Genomic DNA, 22,251 nt, shown 5'->3' with positions numbered 1-22,251 from the left:
TGTCTTTACTGGTGAAACACAGACCAACCTTTATAAATTGATTCTTCAACTCAACCAAGTTTCTGAAGATGATTGGTTAGAGAGCAGTGTGTTTAATACACTTGGCAATGCATTTAGTTTGCTTTTTAACTTCCGCTTTGCTCTCAGTTCACTCTGTATAGGGCACTGAAGTAGCTACAGATTACTCTCCAGGGCCTCTTGGTCATCAAAGAACATTTAAAGCTTTGTCAGCCTTGTTAAGAGGATAAAAACTATAACAGATGTTGTAATATTCTGTTATAATAATACCAATCTCATCATGGTGGTGGGTGAAATAAATAATTTCCAGTTTCTCTCAGGGAGCTTTAAGTAGCTTCTAATAATTTCTTTTCCCATCCAGGTCAAATACAGGTATGGGAGAAAATCTGATGAATAATTGGGATAACAGTACAGTAGATTTAACAAGTTATTTTTTTCTTTCTAAGATGAGTAGATAATATTTCTTTGTGGCACATTAATCTTATAACCATAAAACTTACTCAAGTAATCAGTTTTAAATTTAAATGGTAGCCATTTACCATGTAAAAATTTTAAACTGCCAGGTAATTAATGATGTGAAATATATAGAAACTACATTAAATTTAAATCATAAAATAGCTGTCAGCCACCTGCTTCCCATTATATCTTTGACAATATCAATTTTCTGAAAGTAAACTTTCATTCATTTTAAAAATGCTTTCTAATTTGTCTTAGTCCAATTAAAGGATAAAGCATGTGTGTACAGTTCAATATAATGCAATAATTTTCAGTTTTATTTGTTTAAACAAAAGAGCATTTTCTCTTGAAATGCATTAATTTCAAAATAGAAAATAGAAAAAAAGAGAGATTACTTCTTTAGCTTTACTATATTATCCAATTCTGAGTGGATGGTCAAGTACGGGATTATTTCGTAGTTATTTATAACGCAATAGAAATAATACACTTAGTACAAAAAATTATATAGACATATAATTCTGTGAATCTCCTTGGTCTAATATAGACTTTTGGAATTTACACATTTAATTTAGATGATTATTCAGTCAATCACCTTGTGATAGGATGCGACAAGAAAATAAGAATATCCTGAAACATGATGTATTTACTAAGGGGGAAAAATGTTTAAATTTTCACCTGGAATGTGACTGGTTTCAGTTCAGAAGATACTGGAGTTTATAGATTGATGTAAACATAATAGAATAGGTTTTAAATGACAAAAATGTTTAAAAATAGAAAATTATTGTAATTTCACCAATATTTACTTCTTACTGTGTAGCATGTCAAATTTTTGAAATTACATAGCGCACAGAAATGTTAAAATAGCAACTGAGAATGTCAGAGTAAGAGATTATGTAACTTAACAAAATATTTATTTTAACTTCTCATTTTAAAGAGGAGATGAAAATGGGGGGGGGGACAAATATAACCTTATGGTAAAATAATAACTGGCATGGAATAACTAAACACATAGAAAATACAAAGAAAAATAATTGATATAAAAACATAGCACCCTTTAAAAATCTTTTCTTATAATTTAGTTTTGTTAACAGACCAATCACAAGCACTGAAACTGAAACTGTGATTAAAAATCTTCCAACAAACAAAAGCCCAGGACCAGATGGCTTCACAGGCGAATTCTATCAAACATTTAGAGAAGAGCTAACACCTATCCTTCTCAAACTCTTCCAAAATATAGCAGAGGGAGGAACACTCCCAAACTCATTCTACGAGGCCACCATCACCTTGATACCAAAACCAGACAAGGATGTCACAAAGAAAGAAAACTACAGGCCAATATCACTGATGAACATAGATGCAAAAATCCTCAACAAAATACTAGCAAACAGAATCCAACAGCACATTAAAAGGATCATACACCATGATCAAGTGGGGTTTATTCCAGGAATGCAAGGATTCTTCAATATACGCAAACCAATCAACGTGATACACCATATTAACAAATTGAAGGAGAAAAACCATATGATCATCTCAATAGATGCAGAGAAAGCTTTTGACAAAATTCAACACCCATTTATGATAAAAACCCTGCAGAAAGTAGGCATAGAGGGAACTTTCCTCACCATAATAAAGGCCATATATGACAAATCAGAATCTTGTTGTAATTAACCATGTTATATCCTAATTGTCTTAAGTTAAATATAACATTTTTAAATCAAAGAAATATATAATATATTGACTTAAATAACAATAATAATAACAAAATAATGCAGTTGATCTTGTTTGGAACAGATTCTCTAGATTGGAAGAGATTTTAAAGATCACTGGGTCCTGTTACCTCTATGGCCTAAATCCACCTACATCACTCATACAAAAAATAGTCATAAAAATTTCAATGACAAGAAGGCTGCTACATTCATTGACTGTTATAAAATCCATTCTTATGCCATAATCTATCTTTGTTTATATCTTCCTTGTTCATCTTCATTATGCCTTTTGGGTCCACACAGAATCATGAACATGATGTTATTTCTGGTCTCAAGTTACAGAGAAAATACTAAGCTTACTTAATTCTGTAAAAGTCATTCAAGAACTATTTTCTTTAAAAAGTAAATAGGTAAGTTCTTTTACCAATACTTTATTTTAATGCACTGTATTATGATATCTCTGAAAGCATGTGACATTTTAAATGGATATGTTAGTTGGAGAGAACACCTTTTTCTTTTCCCACCTTATATTATTTCTCTAAATTGACATATATCTTTTTATTCCTTGACAAAATATGTAACTTTAACTATATTGATATGAACTTAATTAAAGTTATATTCCGGGGACTTTCCTAGTGGTCCAGTGGTTAAGACTTCGCCTCCCAATGCAGGGTGTATGGGTTCCATCCCTGGTGGGGGAGCTAAGATCCCACATGCCTCGTGACCAAAAAAGCAGAACATAAACAACAGAAGCAATACTGTAACAAACTCAATAAAGACTTAAAAAAAAAGCTATATTCTGAAGAAACATAAAAAAGAGAAAATAACAACAAAAGGGTGTTAACAAGTAGCTAATAAAATGAAAGACACTAAGTAGTACAGAAGCATTAAAAAAAGTTTTCTTTTCTTCCTGGTTCATTTGAGGAGAAATATATGCATAAATGAAGAGGAACTGATTGACTGTGATAATCAACAGTGAAGAATTTTGTTACTTAAATTCTTTTATTTATTCTGTTGATTTGCATGTGCTAATCATCTTTTGCATTATTGGTTTATAATGGCATCCATATTTTTTAGGTTGTAAAAATCTATAAAAAGAACTGAATATGAAAAACAAGAATGACTGTCTAGTGTGTCAAGTTGTACATTTAGTAATTAAAGTAACTGAAAAGAAGGTATAATTTACTCTTTTTTTAAAAGGGTCATCTTGGACAAATTGCTTAATCTATATGTGCCTTGGTTTCCTCAGGTGTAACCTGGGGATAATAATAACACACAACATTGTTGGGAGGATTAAATGGCTTAATATTTGTAAAGCTTAGAATAGTGCATGACACTCAGTATGAACTATGTAAGTGCTATTGAATACACCAATATATTATTTTAAACAATGTATTTATAAATTCAACAAAAAATATTCCAGTGCCTACAGTGTATAAAATTTTGTGCTAAGTACAGGAGATTAAAAAACAAACAAAAAATATTGATAGAATATATGTCCTCAAAAAATACCTGTCTTCAGTGTCTGGTGAGAGCACAGAATACAGGCAATTATATGTTTGTCTAATAAGTACCATAATGGAGGTGTTCAAATATTACAGGAGTGCATGGGAGTGAATTAGTCTAAAAGAATCTTGATTTTTTCCAGCAATTGTGCGGATCCTTTAATTCAGAGATTTGAGAATATTCATAAATGTTTATTGTAGATTCCTCTAAAAAGCAAAGCAAGGTAGGCTCTTTCATCACGTTTTATAAGATGCTTTCCTAGACTTTTCACTCCTTAGAATGTCTCTTTGAAGTTTGTGCTGCCAGTGTTTGTTTTACAGAGAACTATGGTTTAGAAATACAAACAGTCTTGCCTTGTCCCAGACATGTGAGTCAGGTTTCCAAAGTCTTATTTCACAGATCTTTCTTATCAATCTGTATGATAAAATTACTGTTTGAATTCTATGTGGCATCTTCAAACATCAAGTATTCAAATATTTACTATGTTAATACTGAAAGATTAACAGTGGCTATGCATTAATCAAACCTAACTTTATTTTCAATTTGATAGAATAGAAGGTTCTACTTTCTAAATTAAAAGTAATTTATTTTACCTCAAAAATAAATAAAATCAAACAATTCTCCAGTATTTTTGAGTACCTACTAGTTATTATTGTCCTAAATATTAGAGAAGATTAAATAAAAGATTTTGTTGTAAAAGAGACTCAAGTTTAGTAGAAGAAAAAAATTCTTCTTTAAAAATTAAGCAATCACATATTATGAATTGGTAATCTTAAGGAAACATCTAAAATCATAAATTCCATAGAGCATCACATTTTTTTTTATAGATCTCCTCTCCCATCTTCAAGACCAACTTCTTCCTCCAAGAGATATCAAGTTATTTTTTATTGATTTTCTTGTTTGTGCCCAGAATTATTCTACCCGTTTTACATTTATATATTGACTACTTATAGAATACTTAAAACAGCCTTACAAAGCAAATTCTGTTGTCCTTATTTTATCAATGAGGATATTTGATTTCAATAAAATTAATAACTTGCCCTACATCATCTTGCTGTTAAGTAGAGATATGTTAGATTTCAAAGCTTTTGATTTTTTTGTACTAGTCTAGCTACCCTGAGAGGGGAAAAACAGGAAATTGATATTGGGTAATATAGCCTTTGTTTATGGTATTATTTTATAATAATACCATAAATATAAACATAAAAATAACATAAAAATAATTTTATGTTATTATCTACATTACAGAATAAATTTAATTGAAATATTTCATTTATCTGAAAACATAATTTTTCCGTGGGATGAAGTTAGCAGGGGCAGTTGAAAGTTGACATCATCCGTTTAATCTGTGCATAAGAGCTACTTTCACTACAATGGTGATGCACCTGCAATCTTTTTTAGCGATCTCATAAACTGTATTTATATTATACTATAAAGAGTACAATGGTACTGTGCTGCACTGATGTACTGAAACACTTCAGTCATCAGGCTGTCCCAACTCATCTGAAAAATAGCATTTGTGTGTTCACTGTACAAAGAAGGATTTTCAGATCAGATGCATATGTTACAATAGGATTTTTTGATTGTCCTGCACAAGGGACCAGATATTATGATTCACTAAGGAGCAGAAAAAAAAAATAACAACACTCAATCAAGGGAAGAAGGTTCTCTGGGGATTTTTATTTATTTGGTATTAAAATCCACTGGTTCTTGAGTAACACATGAAGTATGAAAACAATCAACTTTCTTGAGTCTTTTTTTTTTTTTTTTAATAAACCAGTGACTGATGCAACACTTTCCAACAAGGTGAATAGATACTATAAAACACAGAAGAATCCTCTTACAAGAGCCTCATAGTGAATGTACTCCTGCCACCAGGATGAAAGGTAAAGGGGAGAGGTTCTCAGTTGGTAGAAGAGTTTTAAGGAAACTGTGCTTGGCTCTAGGGCCTAGTAATGGGCACAAAAGTGGTCTCTTCAGGAGCTTCCCTGGTGGCGCAGTGGTTGAGAGTCTGCCTGCCATTGCAGGGGACATGGGTTCGTGCCCCAGTCCAGGAAGATCCCACATGCCATGGAGCGGCTAGGCCCATGAGCCATGGCCGCTGAGCCTGCGCATCCAGAGCCTGTGCTCCTCAACGGGAGAGGCCACAACAGTGAGAGGCCCGCGTACCGCAAAAAAAAAAAAAAAAAAAAAAAAAGGTCTCTTCAGAGGTCTCTTTCTGGGCCACTCTCCTGCAGTTCCCTTATTGAGAGGGGATGGGTATCCTTCGCCTCCATCTCCTGGGTTTTCTTGTCCCTCCAAATAGTTTACAAAAAACTTTGTGGTCTCCCTGACCAGCTCTGAGAGTTCAAGATGCTACTGCTTTCACGGTTGGCCAACCCATCTTCACTCTCCAGATTTTCTGGGCGGATGTCAGTCTAGTCTGTGTTCTGCTTCAGTTTTCTCAGGCATAAAACAGCATCTGTCTTTTGTGTTTCCAATTGCAGAAAACACATTTGAAACTCTGAATGAGTCTCTTGAAGACCCTTCACTAGACTTGGGATTAGAAAGTTACTCCTCTCAACTCCAACTTCTCCTAAAGCTGTGGAGGAGACTCAAATTTAGGCCACAGCTCTCTCCACAGAAATCTCTCCATTTAACTCCTCTGACAGCCCTCTCTACTGTTGAATTGATCAAAATCACAAAACAGGTATCGTTTCTTTTGAAAACCTGCATGGGAAGAGGGCTGTTGCATATTCATAATAGTGTCCTGATATTTACCATGTTTATGCCCCAGTTTCTTTTTTAAATGAAAATTATGTTTATCAGAAGTCAAAACTTATTAAAAAAACATCCCACCAACTGGAAAAGAGATCTGCAATGCACATAGCAATTCAAGTTTGGAAATCTGAATATACAAAGAACTTCTCCAAGTAAATATAAAAGAAAGACAAATCCCCCAGTAAAGAAATGGACAAGAGATACAGATAGGCAAGAACTAGGACCTCTGTGGGGATGACCTAGGGAGGTAGATATAAGCTGAAAATGAAGAGGAGTTTCCCAACAGGCAAAGCTGGACAAGTACAGAAGAAGCTGCCCTCCAAGGGCAGGTCACTGGAGGTATGTGAGCAGGGGTTGGGTAACTGTTTCATGGGCAGTGTACCAATCACTGAAAATCAGTAAGTAGTGTAAGGGCGGGGTGGGATTAAGCTGGCCTTTAAAACACCTCTTCCACACCCAGAGGCCCTGTGGTTCTGTGATTCAGTGAGTTTGCAAGGCAAGGTCAAAGAGGACAGGACTGAACTACTAACCAAACTCTGACACATCCATGAGATGAAACAGTGCTCACTAATAAATGGGTATGGACCATGGCACATGCAACAATATGGATAAACCTCAAAAACATGCTGAGTGAAAGATGCCTTGCACAAGAGGACACAAACTATATGATTCCATTTATGTCATGCCTCAGTTTCTGACTTTTTTTTTTAAATGGGAGAGTTTTAAGACACCAAGTCATTGATGATAAATAAAGGATACAGGTCAAATATAGGAGGAAATTTATTGTTAAGAATCATAAGAATTTACGTAAGGTCCTACATGAAATTTACCTACATTTATATGCATTTTCAGTGAGACTCAATGGTGACAATTCAAGAAGGAATTTTGTGCAAAATGCATTTTCGTATGTTTCCCACTTACATAATTCCATTGATAATACCCAATATAAATTAAAAGAATATCAGAACTCCCCCTTGACTAAACTATTACTCATTCAAAATAACATGCTAGGATTATCACAATAATATATTATCTTGTCATAATTACAGTGAGTAGTTTCTTCTTTCTCCTTGGTAAGGGCTTGGTATTATAAGTTTTAGTTTAATAACTATAATTTGCCTAGGTTCTGAAAAATATATTGACTGAGTTCACTTTTCACATTTCATCATCTCCAACGGCTGCACCCTAGTCCAAGCTACTGTCAGCAACCACCTAAATGATCTCACTGTAGACACTCAACCTGTCCCCCATTTAGAGGTGTGCTGGTAAATAGTTAACAACGAGTACTCTGGGAGAGGGAAAAGCGCTGATTTATAGCATCTGCCAATTACTGTGGTGTAAATATGCTCACCATGGCTGAGTGAAAGCTTCCAATATGAGACCACTGAATCTGGAGTTGGAAAGAAATGGTAACCATTTGGTTCTCCCGAGACAGCTCCATCATATCAGTGCCCCCACCACACCCAATTTGCTCTTTATAAGGAACCAGAACAAAGTTTTCTAAAGAGAAATCTGATTGTGTTACCTGGGCCCTGCTTAAAAACATGTTTTGGGCTCTCTTTTACTCCCACCAGCTTTCATTTCTCCGTGCTCCCAGCCATCACAGGATATTGCAACAAGCCCTTCTCTCTGCTGCTAGGTTCCTCCTTTGCATTTTCACTTAGTTAACTAATATCCTCCATATCTTAGCTCAAGTGTCACTTCCTCAGGGAAGTTTTCCCTGATTCTCTTGGCCATGTTAAAGCCCCTTACTATAGGCCCTTATAACATGATATATGTATACCTCTATATTATAGCCATTGTCACTTCCACAATCTCACATTGTTGCAATTAATCAATCAATGTGTGTCTTGACTTGACTACACTCTAAGTTTCATGAGAGGCAGCACCTGCTTTTCAACTCAAAATGCCCAGCCCTGAGCACAGTGCCAAGAACAAAGCAAATACTCAAGAACTATCTATTTTTTATGGATTAAATTAATGAATACATGTCTATTTAAAAGGATAAATGAATATGTTCCCCTGAAATTTGTAAAAGAGAGTTGGAAACTAGCTGATAATAGAATTATTTGATGTGTCCAGTACAACTAGAGTTTGTGTAACAACTTTATAGCTGACATTAGAGAGTACTTAAACTTTTCCAATTTTAATACACATACATTATTCATTTATTATAAAACTAAATAAAAAGAGCTGATAGAACTTTAAACTTATATTCTTAAGCATCCTCTAAGAATAAAATAGGTTAGTTTTAGCCATTCTTAAAAAATAAGACATTCGGGCTTCCCTGGTGGCGCAGTGGTTGAGAGTCTGCCTGCCGATGCAGGGGAGGCGGGTTCGTGCCCCGGTCTGGGAGGATCCCACATGCCGCGGAGCGGCTGGGCTCGTGAGCCATGGTCGCTGGGCCTGCGCGTCCGGAGCCTGTGCTCCGTGGCGGGAGAGGCCACAACAGTGAGAGGCCCGCGTACGGCAAAAAAAAAAAAAAAAAAGACATTCTAAACTAAATGATAGCATCCGTCACATTTCGGAAGCAGCTCCATGAACCTTCCTCAGGTCAACCACATGAATCACTACATGGAGGCCTTGAAACTTGGACTGAATGACAAAATGTTTAGGTGATGCTTCATTTCCGTAAAATGAAACAATAGATCACATTATTAGGGAGTTCAGATCTCTCTCTATAAAATAAAATAAAAACACAGAAATGGACAAAGAAGTAACAGAATAATTTCTCTTTCCCTTTCACCTCTATATTTCCAAATTTACAATTGTCCATAAAATCCCTTCATTTCAGATATTGATCCATGGTATGTACAAACAGAGTGTATGCATTTCAAAAACATATTTCTACAAAAAGCACAAAATAAAAGCGTGGAAGCAGTATTCTTTCATTCTCTTTAGATTTTGAATTGTACTTACATTTCATGAGGTGCTCACTTGCTCACATCTGTGATTTGAGAAATGTTTAGGTTTGAGTAACATGCTAAGTGTGACTGGATATATGGACATACATTTTTAATACTAGGATTTTTTTAATTTATAAAGCTTCATACTCAAAGCTTTGATCACAACATTCTATGCTTATGGTCAAATATTTGGAAATTGTATAATTTTATTGGATCACAGGGATTTTTTCTATTTTTACAGCAAATTTATCCTTTCCATGGTATTCTGAGCTACCTGTTAGACTAGACTGAAAAGTAAAGTAAAATCCACACCTTCATTTTCTGAATTAAGGGAAACTTTAGATATGAAAATGAGAGACAAGCTCTGGCTCTCTCCCACTATAAATTAGCTCAGAATGTAGCTTTCCTTCTAAAAGATTTAGGTATTTCCTCCCTATCACTTGCTATGCTGAAAAATTTATACTTCATCCCTAATAGGAATTCATAATTGCTATTTTTTTCTTATTACAATAAATATATCTAAAATTGATAAATACATGAGAATATTTAAAAATAAATTGGCAAATATAGAATATTTATTAATCACCAGAATATGACTAAAAGTTGGTAAGATAATATAAGTATTTCAGTCATAAAATGTTTCTTACACTCTAAAATGATATATCAATACAATGGTATATTTAAGACCAATATTCTGGGTTTACTTTCATAAATTTATACTGATATATCAATAAACCTGACTTAACTTTAAACAATCATATGCCTGGCAAAAATCTACTCCTTACATCAGAGAAAAAGCATCTGTTGCTTTTATACTGTGATTTACCTTTTTAAGTTCATGTTTTACCTCTTCACCTAATTACAACAGCATCAAAATACATTATCTTACATATTCTTTTGTATGTACAATCTTATGTATTCTAAAGCCCATATACTAAGATTATTGCAGTTCCTCCTAGCAAGAGATTTGATGAGTTCTAAACTACATGGACTCTGTGAGTCCTATGTTTCAAAGACTCAATTGTTTATAAATTCATCATGTGAAGTGTGTAAAATTTGAGATAAAAATTTACTTCAAGAAGTAATTCCATCCTAAATTTAAAGGGAATATTAAGTATCCAAAGACAATGTCTCAACATATAGCATTCTAATATCTTAGCATTATATTGGAGGGTTATTAATTTTCCTAATGAGAAATCCAAAATACACAAAATGAATACTACATAGGGCTTTAGTAACTCCATCTATAAAAATGTGACATGTTTATTTACCTAATATATATATGTTGTAAAAAATTACAAAAATTTTATATTCTTGCCTTCATATTTTGTTTTAGGCATTGCACTGTAAGATAAAGTAACTCCCACATTAAAAAGAAACAAACTATGGTTAAGAAAGCATCAAAAACTAGCCCAAGGCCTGAATTCCTAACCATCAAGTAATACTGCCTCTCAATAGCACAGCTGGATCAAATAATATGAAATAAAATTAAATAGGTGAGAAGTCATTTAAAACAAGAAATGAAGATACACATGATTGTATTTTAATGTAGTATTTCAAAGTCCATAGTTTCAACATAATAAAGAATTCTGACTTTTAACTAATGGTGCTAATATTACTACCTATATTGAGTGTCCATTGTTTTGACTTCCTAGCATCATACCTGCCTTCTTTTTCCAACATCACCCATATTTCGAGTGTGGACTCACCTTTTCCCTCTCATCTCCACCCTCTGCTCCAGAGTTTGTCAAGTAACCTGGTTCTGGCCAATCAATCATCGAATATTCCTAGATACAGTGATTGCTTCAGCATAGTCATGTCAAACAAGCTAAGCTGGTCAAAGCCAATGACACTCAAATATGGGGTTCTTTTTGTTTTGATTAAAGGGAAAGAGAAACCATTTCTTTCCACTGGATTTGTTGAAAAGATAAAAACCCATCTCAGTACCTGCTAAAGGCAGTAATGTCACTAGAGGAACCTCTCTGAAAATGGAAACTACAGATCAGAAAGCAGAGCAAAGAGATGCAGATGGAGAAAATGACCCTCCTTGACATTGTCTGAGTACCAGACTCAACCATACTTGAGGAAATTTCTACCTCTATACTTTCAATTACATGAGCCAATAACAACCATCACCCTTGATTTTTCTGAAGTCAATTTACATCGGGGCTTCTCTCATTAGCAAACAAGAGTTTTGAATTAATCACCATATCTGAATTGTGTTCTTGCCATATAGTCATACCTATCATTTAATTCTCAAAACAGCAGTGTGAGGTATGGAGGGCATATGTAATCTCCATTTGATAGATGACCACTATTTGAATGGCTTTATTAAGATCTCATTGAATATACATGTTAGAAAAAGTTTTAAAACATAAGAAGTGTATGCCTTCCTGGTCAGCTCAAATGGTAAGAAAAATATAACAGAGACGCTAATCAAGTAATCAATAATTAATTGAATGTGAGATGTGAGGAAAAAACATATCAAGATTTTAAGAAAAGAAAAATAATGGTCGCTTTACATAAATATGGAAATCAGAAGGAATGAAAAGCTTGAGGTGGCTAGAAGGCTCATTAATTTGGTTTAAACATACTTAGTAAAAGATTCTGGTAGGACACCTAGTTAGACAAGCCCGGTCAAGAACTTTATATATTAGACTTGCATTAAGAAGAGCCTTCAAGAGAAGACTATATATCTGTAAATCATCAGTAATGTTGGTAGTTGAAGCTATGGAAGGGGCAACATAAATAACACTTTTATGGATTTTTAGATTTCAGGTCCTTTAACAAAATCACTTCACATAACACTAACAATGATCCTGTAAAGATGGTGATATCACCCCATTTTTTCTGACAGACGTAGAAAACAAAAGACAAAGAGTTTAAGTAAAATGTCTCCAATTTCCACCTAATATGTAGAAAAGTTAAGATTTTAACCAAGATCTCTCTGACTCAGAAAAACAAAAATAACAAAACCTATAGAAATGAACGAATGATCCTATTAAGGGAGAGTGTTTAAATGAGAAAGTAGATTCAGAGAATACAGAGGAGTATCAGAGTGAATGTACAGTAACAGGAAGAAAAAGAACAACCAGTTAACAAATGCTGTCTACTTCAATCTATACCTCAGAATAAAGAAGAATGAATATTTATGAAGTATCTAAGACTGGAAAAAAGACATTTTATGTAAACAAATAATACTATTCGCCAGTTTTGAATAGAGTCACTGAAAGATAATTAAGAGAATTTAAGATCCAATTTACAAATATAAACATACATACATTGCAAAAAATACATTTGAGTTTTCTAATATAATTCAATTGGCACATATGAGAAGTAATTTTCTTCCTAGTAGACAAAAAAGGCTTTTGGAACTGAAAAATTAGACTATATTAAGAGTAGTTGAATTGTTTTCACTTTTAGCTTGTATTAAAACTGAATTACAATCATTACTTTCTGAATTGGTTAGTATTTCTTTCCTCTATGATGAGAATATTAATACTATCTTCATGCCATCAAATATACACATTGCTCTATTTGACTTTGACATTACCGAATGTAACATTAAGGGATTTTCTAATTGATTTTCACAAAGAGTATCGGACACTATCATGTTCCAGAAAACTCAGTCCTAGCAGCTTATCCAGTAGAAAGACATCAAGAAACAAGTATGATACAGTTAATCTAATGGGGGAAAATAGTAGGTTCTACAAGGTAACTCCTACTGAAGCCAGCAATCCTTGGCAACACCATACATCTCCTAGTCTCCTACCCAAGACCTTAAAGCATGGCACTATTTTGACTGGAAAGTCATCAGTAGGTTTTCTCTTTTAATTTACTTAATATATAACTAGAAATAACCCTAGCTTATTTGATATGTTAAGTCCATGTACCTTACATTTGCTATTATGAATTTATTTGGCCATTGTAAGAAAAAATCTATTATTTATTCAATATAAGATCAAATTTAAATTTAAATGAAGCTTGATCGGTTTAAATGGAAAAAAATATGGAAACATTAAATAGTATAAAGTTAAAAATAACTTTCATTCCTTATAAAGTACAAACCAACTTAAGGCTAAGAAATTTATATTTAAAAGTGATCATATTTTAGACCATTAAAGACTACAACTATAAAATAAGGAATCCAAAAACAGTACATTCATAATCACAGTGTTAAGGAAATGAAGTGCTTCAGTCTACTTACTCACATCACTGAGATGAGGTAACAAAATGAAACTTGAAAGGCATATAGTTCAAACACACGAAGTCAGAAGACAGAAGTTATTCATTGAGGCATTATTAGGATAAGTTGATTTTTTAAAATGTGCAAAATTTATTTCTGTTCTCAATATACTAATATTAATACATTCATTATAAAGCACAATTTTTGAGTGATCAAATTCTGATCAGTTATCTAACTAGTAAGTTTTACAAAACTCTGAAAAATCAAATGAACTACTTACTGTTTCGAAGGCTCAGGAAATTTTAGTTCTTCTCTTTTCTTCATCTCTATTGTTGGGTCCATAGGAGTGAGAACTACAGCAGCACATGAGACCACAGAGTGGTATGAATCCTCCCGGCAAACTGTTTTATTAGAAATAATAATTGTAAATGTCACAATTATTTCTTGACTGTTCTCTTTTTCTCTTCTTTATTTTCAGTCAAATGAAAGATAATTCAAATAAAACATTAATTGCCATTAAATTATCTTTAATTATCATTTTCTGTTCTGTCTTTCCACTCACTAGCTGTATGACCTTCGGCACCTTTGGTTTTCTTTTTTTTAAGCCACACAGTGGAAAAGGTGTTGCCCACACTTTATAATCCTTCATTTAAAAAAAACTTTTCAGGGCTTCCCTGGTGGCGCAGTGGTTGAGAGTCCGCCTGCTGATGCAGGGGACGCGGGTTTGTGCCCCAGTCCAGGAAGACCCCACATGCCACGGAGTGGCTGGGCCCGTGAACCATGGCCGTTGAGCCTGCACATACGGGGCCTGTGCTCCGCAACGGGAGAGGCCACAACAGTGAGAAGCCCGCATACCGCAAAACAAACAAACAAAAACAAACAAAAAAACTTTTCATTGAAGAATAAGAAGTGCACTAACTACGACACAGTTAATCTCCACAAATCACTACACAAATAAGAGATGTTCATCATGACCAGTGACACACACATTGCTTCTTTCAAAGTCTGTGAAGGATTGGTTGCTATGCATCTGTTACTCAGTTTTAGCAAAGACATCAAAGTGTATAGCTGCATTGCTTCCTTCTCTCCCAGTGTTAAACCCCCAAGAGACATTTTTAAAAAAATGGATAATCTAATGAAGGAATTTGCCAAAAGAAATGAAAGTGCAGCAAAGAAATAAAAACTGATACTACTGTAAGTGATATTTGAATTGATTATAAATGAAAGACAAATAATCACTGACCTAAGTACTCATTTCAAGAACCATGACTGGGACAACAATGTAGAAAGAGGCAAATACTAAAGATGACAGCACACATTAGTGAAAGACAGTACAAAAAATACAATAGGACCATGCAAGTCACCGAGAAGTGTGGGCCCATATCTCAAAGAGAAAGAGGTGTAATAAGTGATCCCAATGTTCTTCAATTTTCCCCTAAAAGTATCTGCCGAATTATTAATCTGCTTAGCATGAGGGTCTCAGACAAAATAAATAACCACTAAAAGCAGAGCTGAATTTAAAACAATCTTGTGGCATTCAAGAGGCAAAGATTACTGCGCAGTATGTGTCAAAGAGGTGGAGCAGTGGTTTCCTCATCACCTCTCCAATGCCATCAAACAGATTTTTTTAAAATTAATTTTCTCTACTTATTCTTGGCATGAGCTTTGAGTCTAAAACAAACAAATCCTTCATAGCTGGGAGAAGAAAACTCTATTATATTTTAAATTTCCAGTGTTGCCTTAAACACTGCTAATGATGAAACAGACTAAGAATAAGAATTACTGATTCATTTCTCAGGGACAGCATTCACTTATTCAGTAAATATTGAGTGAACTAACTGGTATGTTCCAAGAAATATGCTTAATGGTAGGATTCTCCTGTGGACAAGAAAGAAATGTCCTCCCTTCCCCCAAGTTTTAATGAAGTTTTAATTTCTTCTAGAGATATTTCTCAAATATTAGGGCAAAAAACTTCTGACCAGATGAAAACATTTACCTAGATCTCTATGAGGGAAAATAGAGCTAAGTCTTTTTTTTTTTTTTTAAAGGAAAAGAGACAATGAGCAGGGAAAATGCTCTAAGTAAACAATATTTTTTTTCAAAAATACCGATCATTTGTTTACTTGAGGTAATATGAGTATTAATACTTAATTTTTATGATGCAGAGGTTGAAACAATTGACATTGAATTCAAAGGTACTGCAGTTAAAAAAAATCAATGACTAAGTCAATAAGAAAATAAGCCCCTTTAATATTTACATGATGAAAGTGACAATTAATGGACCTGTCTAAAGGTGGATGGTTGGGAGCTCCATGTAAGTGACTTAAGTTTTATATTAAGCTGAAATTAAATCACACTCAAGTTTTAATATGTTTAAATTGCATTTATCACAAAATACAAGAATTAGTGTAATAAGTGTAAGTTAGGCAAATAAGTAATAGAGAATTTATAACTTCAAAAGAAATGAATGGTATAATAAAAGGGAAGTACAGATTTTTCAAAACAAAGAATATGCCTAGGCTGTCCTTCCTGAGGCAGAAACAAAAAAAAAGAAATAAAAGAAACCTTAGCAATATGTCACTGAGAAGAGAAAGGATTTCTGAGGGTCAAAAGAGTAATGGGTATTCATGTGATCACTATATTCTGATATATCAAAAGTTGTTCTTCCAAACCATGGTCCACATTTAAAAAGTAAATCATAACCTTATATCACAGTGGCCATGATGTGAACTACTCTGTAGAGTAATTTGGTTATCATAGGAGTTGTTGAATATTATGATCATATTTTACCATGCCATGAATGCATAGATTACTTTGGAAAAATCATAGGAATATTACTAACTAAAGGGGAAAACACTGTATTTGCCATTAAAAGAAACCTTTATGATACAGATTAAAAGAAAATTTTAAGTTTGAAAAAGACCTCCAAAGTTAGTGGATTTTAAACATCTGCTTTTTAGGAAAAGATCATAAACTTTTGTTGCCCTAGAGCCTTTTAAAAAAGGATATGGATGTCAGTGAGAAAGGAGACAGTCTATATATCAAAGTGATATTTATTTAATCTCCCTGATAAAACGACTTACAAATTTCTATTTAAGCAGAGAGAAATTTAAATATTTCTGATACAAATACTGAATTATTGCTAGAATCTGAAAGGAAATTACACTAGAAAATCAATGAAAGTAAAATGCAAATCATAATTGTTAGCCAACATAAGTCTCTACCTTACCATTTCGCTAATAAGGCAATGAGTCCATTTTTTTTTTAATACATCTATTTATTTATTTATTTATTTTTGGCTGTGTCGGGTCTTCATTTCTGTGCGAGGGCTTTCTCTAGTTGTGGCGAGCAGGGGCCATTCTTCATCGCGGTGCATGGGCCTCTCACTGTCGTGGCCTCTCGTTGTGGAGCACAGGCTCCAAACGCGCAGGCTCAGTAGTTGTGGCTCACGGGCCTAGTTGTTCCATGGCATGTCGGATCTTCCCAAACCAGGGCTCGAACCCATGTCCCCTGCATTGGCAGGCAGATTCTCAACCACTGCGCCACCAGGGAAGCCCCAATGAATATATTTTTAAACATGTTAGAGATACAAGAAGAAAACAATACACAATTTTTATGGAATAGTATTGCTCATGTTTTTTCACATTTGTAGGATTAAGTAGACAAATTTTTACAAAAAGTATTGGAGTAAGATAAGTTAATATGGTTTGCTAATTATGTTGAACTTTATGAAATAAGGCCAATTTTTCTCATAACTGAGAAAAATTGCTTATATACTATGCCATTTTAAAGGTAAACATATAAAAATTACTACAGGAGTTAAAGTTTGGGTTATTCAACAGCAGGTGATTTCATTTTCTTCTTTATAGTCTTTAGTGTTTTCCAAATTTCCTACAGTGATCTTTTCTTACTTTTATAAACAGGAACATCTTTTCTTACTTTTATAAACAGGCATTAAAATAGTCATGAGAACAGAGTAGATGAACAGATGTGTGAAACACTGATTTTGGCCTCAAAACAGTATAACTTCTTGAAACTCCTTCAGGAAAACTATTTTTCTAATTTAGCCAGATTAAATTTAATCTCATTTTCTGAATATTTTCTCCTTCTTCCTCCTTCTCCCCCCACAAAAGATCACTTTTTCAGAAAACATTGTAAATGACTAGACTAGTTGATCATTCTAAAACTATTAAAAGGGCAATACTTATTTCATAGATTCCCCTCAAATCCATCTATTACCATACAACCAGGGGCTATTGATTTGGGATTGAATCATGGTGGCATGCTTAGGGACTGCCAAAATTGTAGGAACCCTGGCTTGAGGCAAGGATGATTTCTGTACTTTCCAAATTACATCAAGTATAAACGGTTCACCATTCATAAGATTTAACTCTTATGATGGGAAAAATTGGCTTTAGGAGAAAGCAGAAAATGAAACAAACAGGAACTCCCAACTTTTAATTACTCACATTATTTAACTGTACTTATAAAGTTAGCTTTAAAAATGAAAACTTTATTAACTTCTAAATTTTAAAAAGGAAGAGCAGATAATTATTTCATAATGTAACTTAAAAAGCATGAGCCAGTGTCAAGGCACTGCATATTCAAGTAGGTTTCCAGCATCCATGAGTTGAAAAAAAATCAATACATTTTCCACTATCACTTCCAACCAAAGATGGAAATAATATTTTGAGGCACTAACCTACAAATTTATATGCTAAATTTACTCCTCTGTGAAAAGAATGATTCCAACATGATAAACTGACAATTGACTGAGATTATACAAGTAGGGTTTTAAAATGAAGGAAAATGCTTCAGAGTCACAAGAATGACTTATCCTAAGTTTTTGTTCTAAGCACTGCTCTCACTTATTTCTAGGTAGAGTATATGAACACTAAAAATGATCAAACCTACTGGACCCCTAAGTCCAAAATCTGTAAAGCTTGGGACAGAGTAGAAATCATTTCTAGGTTTAACACTGAGTAGTCTGACTTTGCCATGTAACCTTTTATTATACCACAAAGAATATGCCATTACATGAAATGACTCTCCATTATTACAAAATGTTTCTTTCACACTCATAATAAACTGAGATGCAAAACCTGAACATTGAAATTTTAAGTTGCTCTTTCTCTCCAGTTTTATATATCAAAACTATTTCATTTAATTACTGAACTTCTATCTTCATTTGGTCTTTTAATTTATAAAATCAATTTTAAAGCACCAAAAAGCAATATATTTTAATAAATGTTCACAAAAATGCCAAAGATTTATTAGGAGAGGCATGTTTCTCTTTCACGCAAAATTAAAACATTCAAATTACTGAAGGTTCCTAGAGCGCAGTTAACTTATAAGTATCACTTATAAGTATTATACATTTGAAGTCCCGACTCCAACTCATCAGAATAGTTCACTATCAATGAGCAAATTTTAAGCTTAAAAGAAAAGAATTTCCTTTATGACTTGGAAGTGTTCACTTTTCTATTTTTTCCAAATATCCAGGATCCATGTATTTACCACATAACAACCCACCAGTAAAGCTTAACTCACCGAAAGGCTAACATTAGTTTAACGAATGCTTAAAGAACATTATGTGGGACTTCCCTGGTAGCTCAGTGGTTAAGAATCCATCTGCCAATGCAGGGGACACGGGCTCGAGCCCTGGTCTGGGAAGATCCCATATGCCACAGAGCAACTAAGCCCGTGCGCCACAATTACTGAGCCTGCGCTCTAGAGCCCACGAGCCACAGCTACTGCGCCCACGTGCCACAACTACAGAAGTCCGCACGCCTGGAACCCGTGCTCCACAACAAAAGAAGCCACTGCAATGCGAAGCCCGTGCACCGCAACGAAGAGTAGCCCCTACTTGCCTCACCTAGAGAAAGCCCGTGCACAGCAACAAAGACCCAACACAGCCAAAAATAAATACATAAATAAAATAAGTTTAAAAAAATAAAAAAATTTAAAAAAGAACATTATGTGGTAGGCTTAGTTCTGTGTATTAACTGTGAATTTATGCTTAGAGTATTGTCTTTACCCCTCAGAAAAAGTCTGTACAGTAAGTACTATTATTATCCCCATTTGTACACTGTTCAAGATCACACAGCTAAGGAGGAGCAAAACCAGAATTCAATCAATTTGCCTCTAATCTCCATGATACTGACCATACTTCATGTTGATTCTCATTTAAATAAAATTCATCAAGTGTTCTGAAATAGAGTAAAGTTAATAGTTGACCGTTTTCAATCATGTTTCTATTCAATAATATTCTTACATCTGAATTCTTTATCCTAAGAAAACTGTATAATCATTAGGCAATTTGCATCAGAACATAATTTTGACTCATCATACAAATGCTCTAGGCTCCAAACTCTGCCCTTCCAAATGACCGACAACAATTGTTTTACTATTGCTCCACTGGAGAATGAGTGTCAAGTGTCAAGGTGAAACCCATCATTAGATACATTTATCTATGATAAAGAAAGACATATAATTTAGGAAAATTTATTTTTTCAAAATTATTTGTAATCAGTTGCTGTTGATTTTTCTTGCCCAGCACGTTACAGGGCCTTGAGATACATGAATGAATTTAAATGACAAAAATACATGCTTTTGTGGAACACATATCTTCTAATGGAATAGATTCTCAAATCAAATGTACCTCTCTGTAGTTTTTTCTTAACAGTAAAATATGAATAATAATATCTTCTTAGGTTGTTCTGAGGATGAAATGAATTAATGCCTGTGAAGTGCTGAGGATAATGCTAGAGAAATGGTAAAGAGGTTTTAAAATGTTACCACATATTATTACTTATAGCTGACAACTTTTGATTTTTTTGATACATCAGACTCCAGTTATTCAATCAAACACTAATCTAGATGTGCTGTGAAGATGTTTTGTAGATATGATTACAGTCCATTACAGTTGACTTTAAGTAAGGGAGACTATGGTAGATAATCTGGGTGGTCCTTATGCAAATGGCAGTTGAAAAGCCTTAAGAACAATTGAGGCTTCTTGATGAAGTTTAAAATTCTGCCCATGTCAAAAATTCCAGCCTGCCCTTCCTGATGGTGTTCTCTCCAGGTTTTGCTTTTGCCCAGCCAGTGCCCACAATCACATAAGCCAGTCTACCAGTTCTGTTTCTCTGGTTGAGAAATACACCAGTCAACAAAGGCATTTTGGTATTACATTCGATTTTTGGTGAACCTCTAAATATTTTCTTTGAATTAACGTCCTTAACACAGTGCTTATAAAAGGCTCTTCTGATGAAATAATAATAGTCCAGAATTGAAAGAGAAATTGAAAATAAGCAGATAAAATGCAAGTCATTGCATCATGACTATGAATAAACACACATTCCGCAAAAGCAGGTCCACATATTCATTACATTAGTGGCATTCACTGAGCTATACCATGTCTATGCATTGTAATAGGTACTGGACTGATAAAGATAAAAGACAAAGTATTTGCCAAAGTGCAACGCAGTGTAGTCGGGAAATAATACCATATAGGAAGTGCTAACATAGAAGCCAGCCAGCTAAAGTAATCAGGAGGATTGTAATAGTAGTATTGCTGCTAACTTGTTCACTCCTTGGTACTTAGCTCTTACTTATACATAACTTATATATTATGGATATATAATACAAAGAAGCCCTCAATAAATATTTGTCCAGTGAATGAGAGATAAAGAAAAATGAAGTGAGGCATTAGGGAAAAGAAAAGATGCTAGCCAAGCACAGAAAAAAGTGCTAAAAAGCAATGAGATATGAGAAAATGTTATATATCTTGAAAAATTCAAATAATTCAATGTGGCAGGGGCCTAGACAAGAGCAAGAAGTTGCCGAACAGAGATGTAGATTATTGCCGATACCTTAAGGACCTTATAAGCATCTCTAAAATATTATTAATATCTGATTCTGAAGTTAATGAAGATGTGCTACCAATCATTTCAACATGATCAGCTTTAAATAGCCTGGGCAATATCTAAGTACAGGAACAAGATAGGGTGAGACCACTGACAATGCTACTGAAATAAATGAAGTGAGAAATGGTGAGGACTTCCAGTCACTGGAAGCAGCAGTGCCATGGAAAGGAGGGAAAAAATTAAGGCTGCAGAGTATTCAGAAATTTTAAACTTCTATTTCAAACACATAATCACAGTTTATATTTACTTGCTCCTTTATTAAAATGAAACACAATTCTCGGTATACTACAAAAAGGAAAATATACTGAAAGCATGGATGGATGAGAAAAAAGAATTGGCAAAAGCCAGAGGAAAAGACTTTCAAATTAATTTAGAGGTAATTTAAATAATAATTAAAAATTTAAAAAATATCTTGTATAACTATATTGTGTAAGGATAATATCATTTTGGGATATTTTTAAAGATCTGAAAGAATTGCATAGAAATTGTTAATATCCTGAAGTAAAAACTGATTACAGAAAACATATATGCAGAAATAGACATGAAAATAACTATATCCTGGAAACTTTGGACAAAACTGTAAAATGTAAAAAGCAACATTAAATTTAGTCAGGCTTATCTCACATTATCCAGTAAATTCTGGTACTTTTGTTGTGGTGTACAATAGTAACCATTCACCTTGTAACACGTTTGGACAGTTATCAGATTTACTGTAAAATTTTGTTCCTTGAAATTTCATGTGTTTTTTTGTTTTTTTTTTTTTTTTTTGCGGTACGCGGGGCTCTCAC

General features: G+C 33.9%; 1 protein-coding gene across 4 annotated transcripts in view; it reads right to left on the bottom strand.

The window, feature by feature from the left end:
- Positions 1-22,251, bottom strand: part of CCSER1 (coiled-coil serine rich protein 1) — a 1,210,612-nt gene that overhangs the window by 883,027 nt on the left and 305,334 nt on the right. For all 4 annotated transcript variants that reach the window (XM_060094716.1, XM_060094688.1, XM_060094698.1 and 1 more), the window contains exon 5: positions 13,819-13,939. In XM_060094716.1, coding sequence (XP_059950699.1) covers positions 13,819-13,939 — 121 coding nt within the window. The remainder of the gene's footprint in view (positions 1-13,818; positions 13,940-22,251) is intronic.

The sequence above is a fragment of the Mesoplodon densirostris genome, chromosome 1 (assembly GCF_025265405.1).
Source record: "Mesoplodon densirostris isolate mMesDen1 chromosome 1, mMesDen1 primary haplotype, whole genome shotgun sequence".
NCBI classification, from domain to species: Eukaryota; Metazoa; Chordata; class Mammalia; order Artiodactyla; family Ziphiidae; genus Mesoplodon; species Mesoplodon densirostris.
Note: the sequence above shows the minus strand (reverse complement) of the source record. Positions and strands in the feature narration are given on the sequence as shown.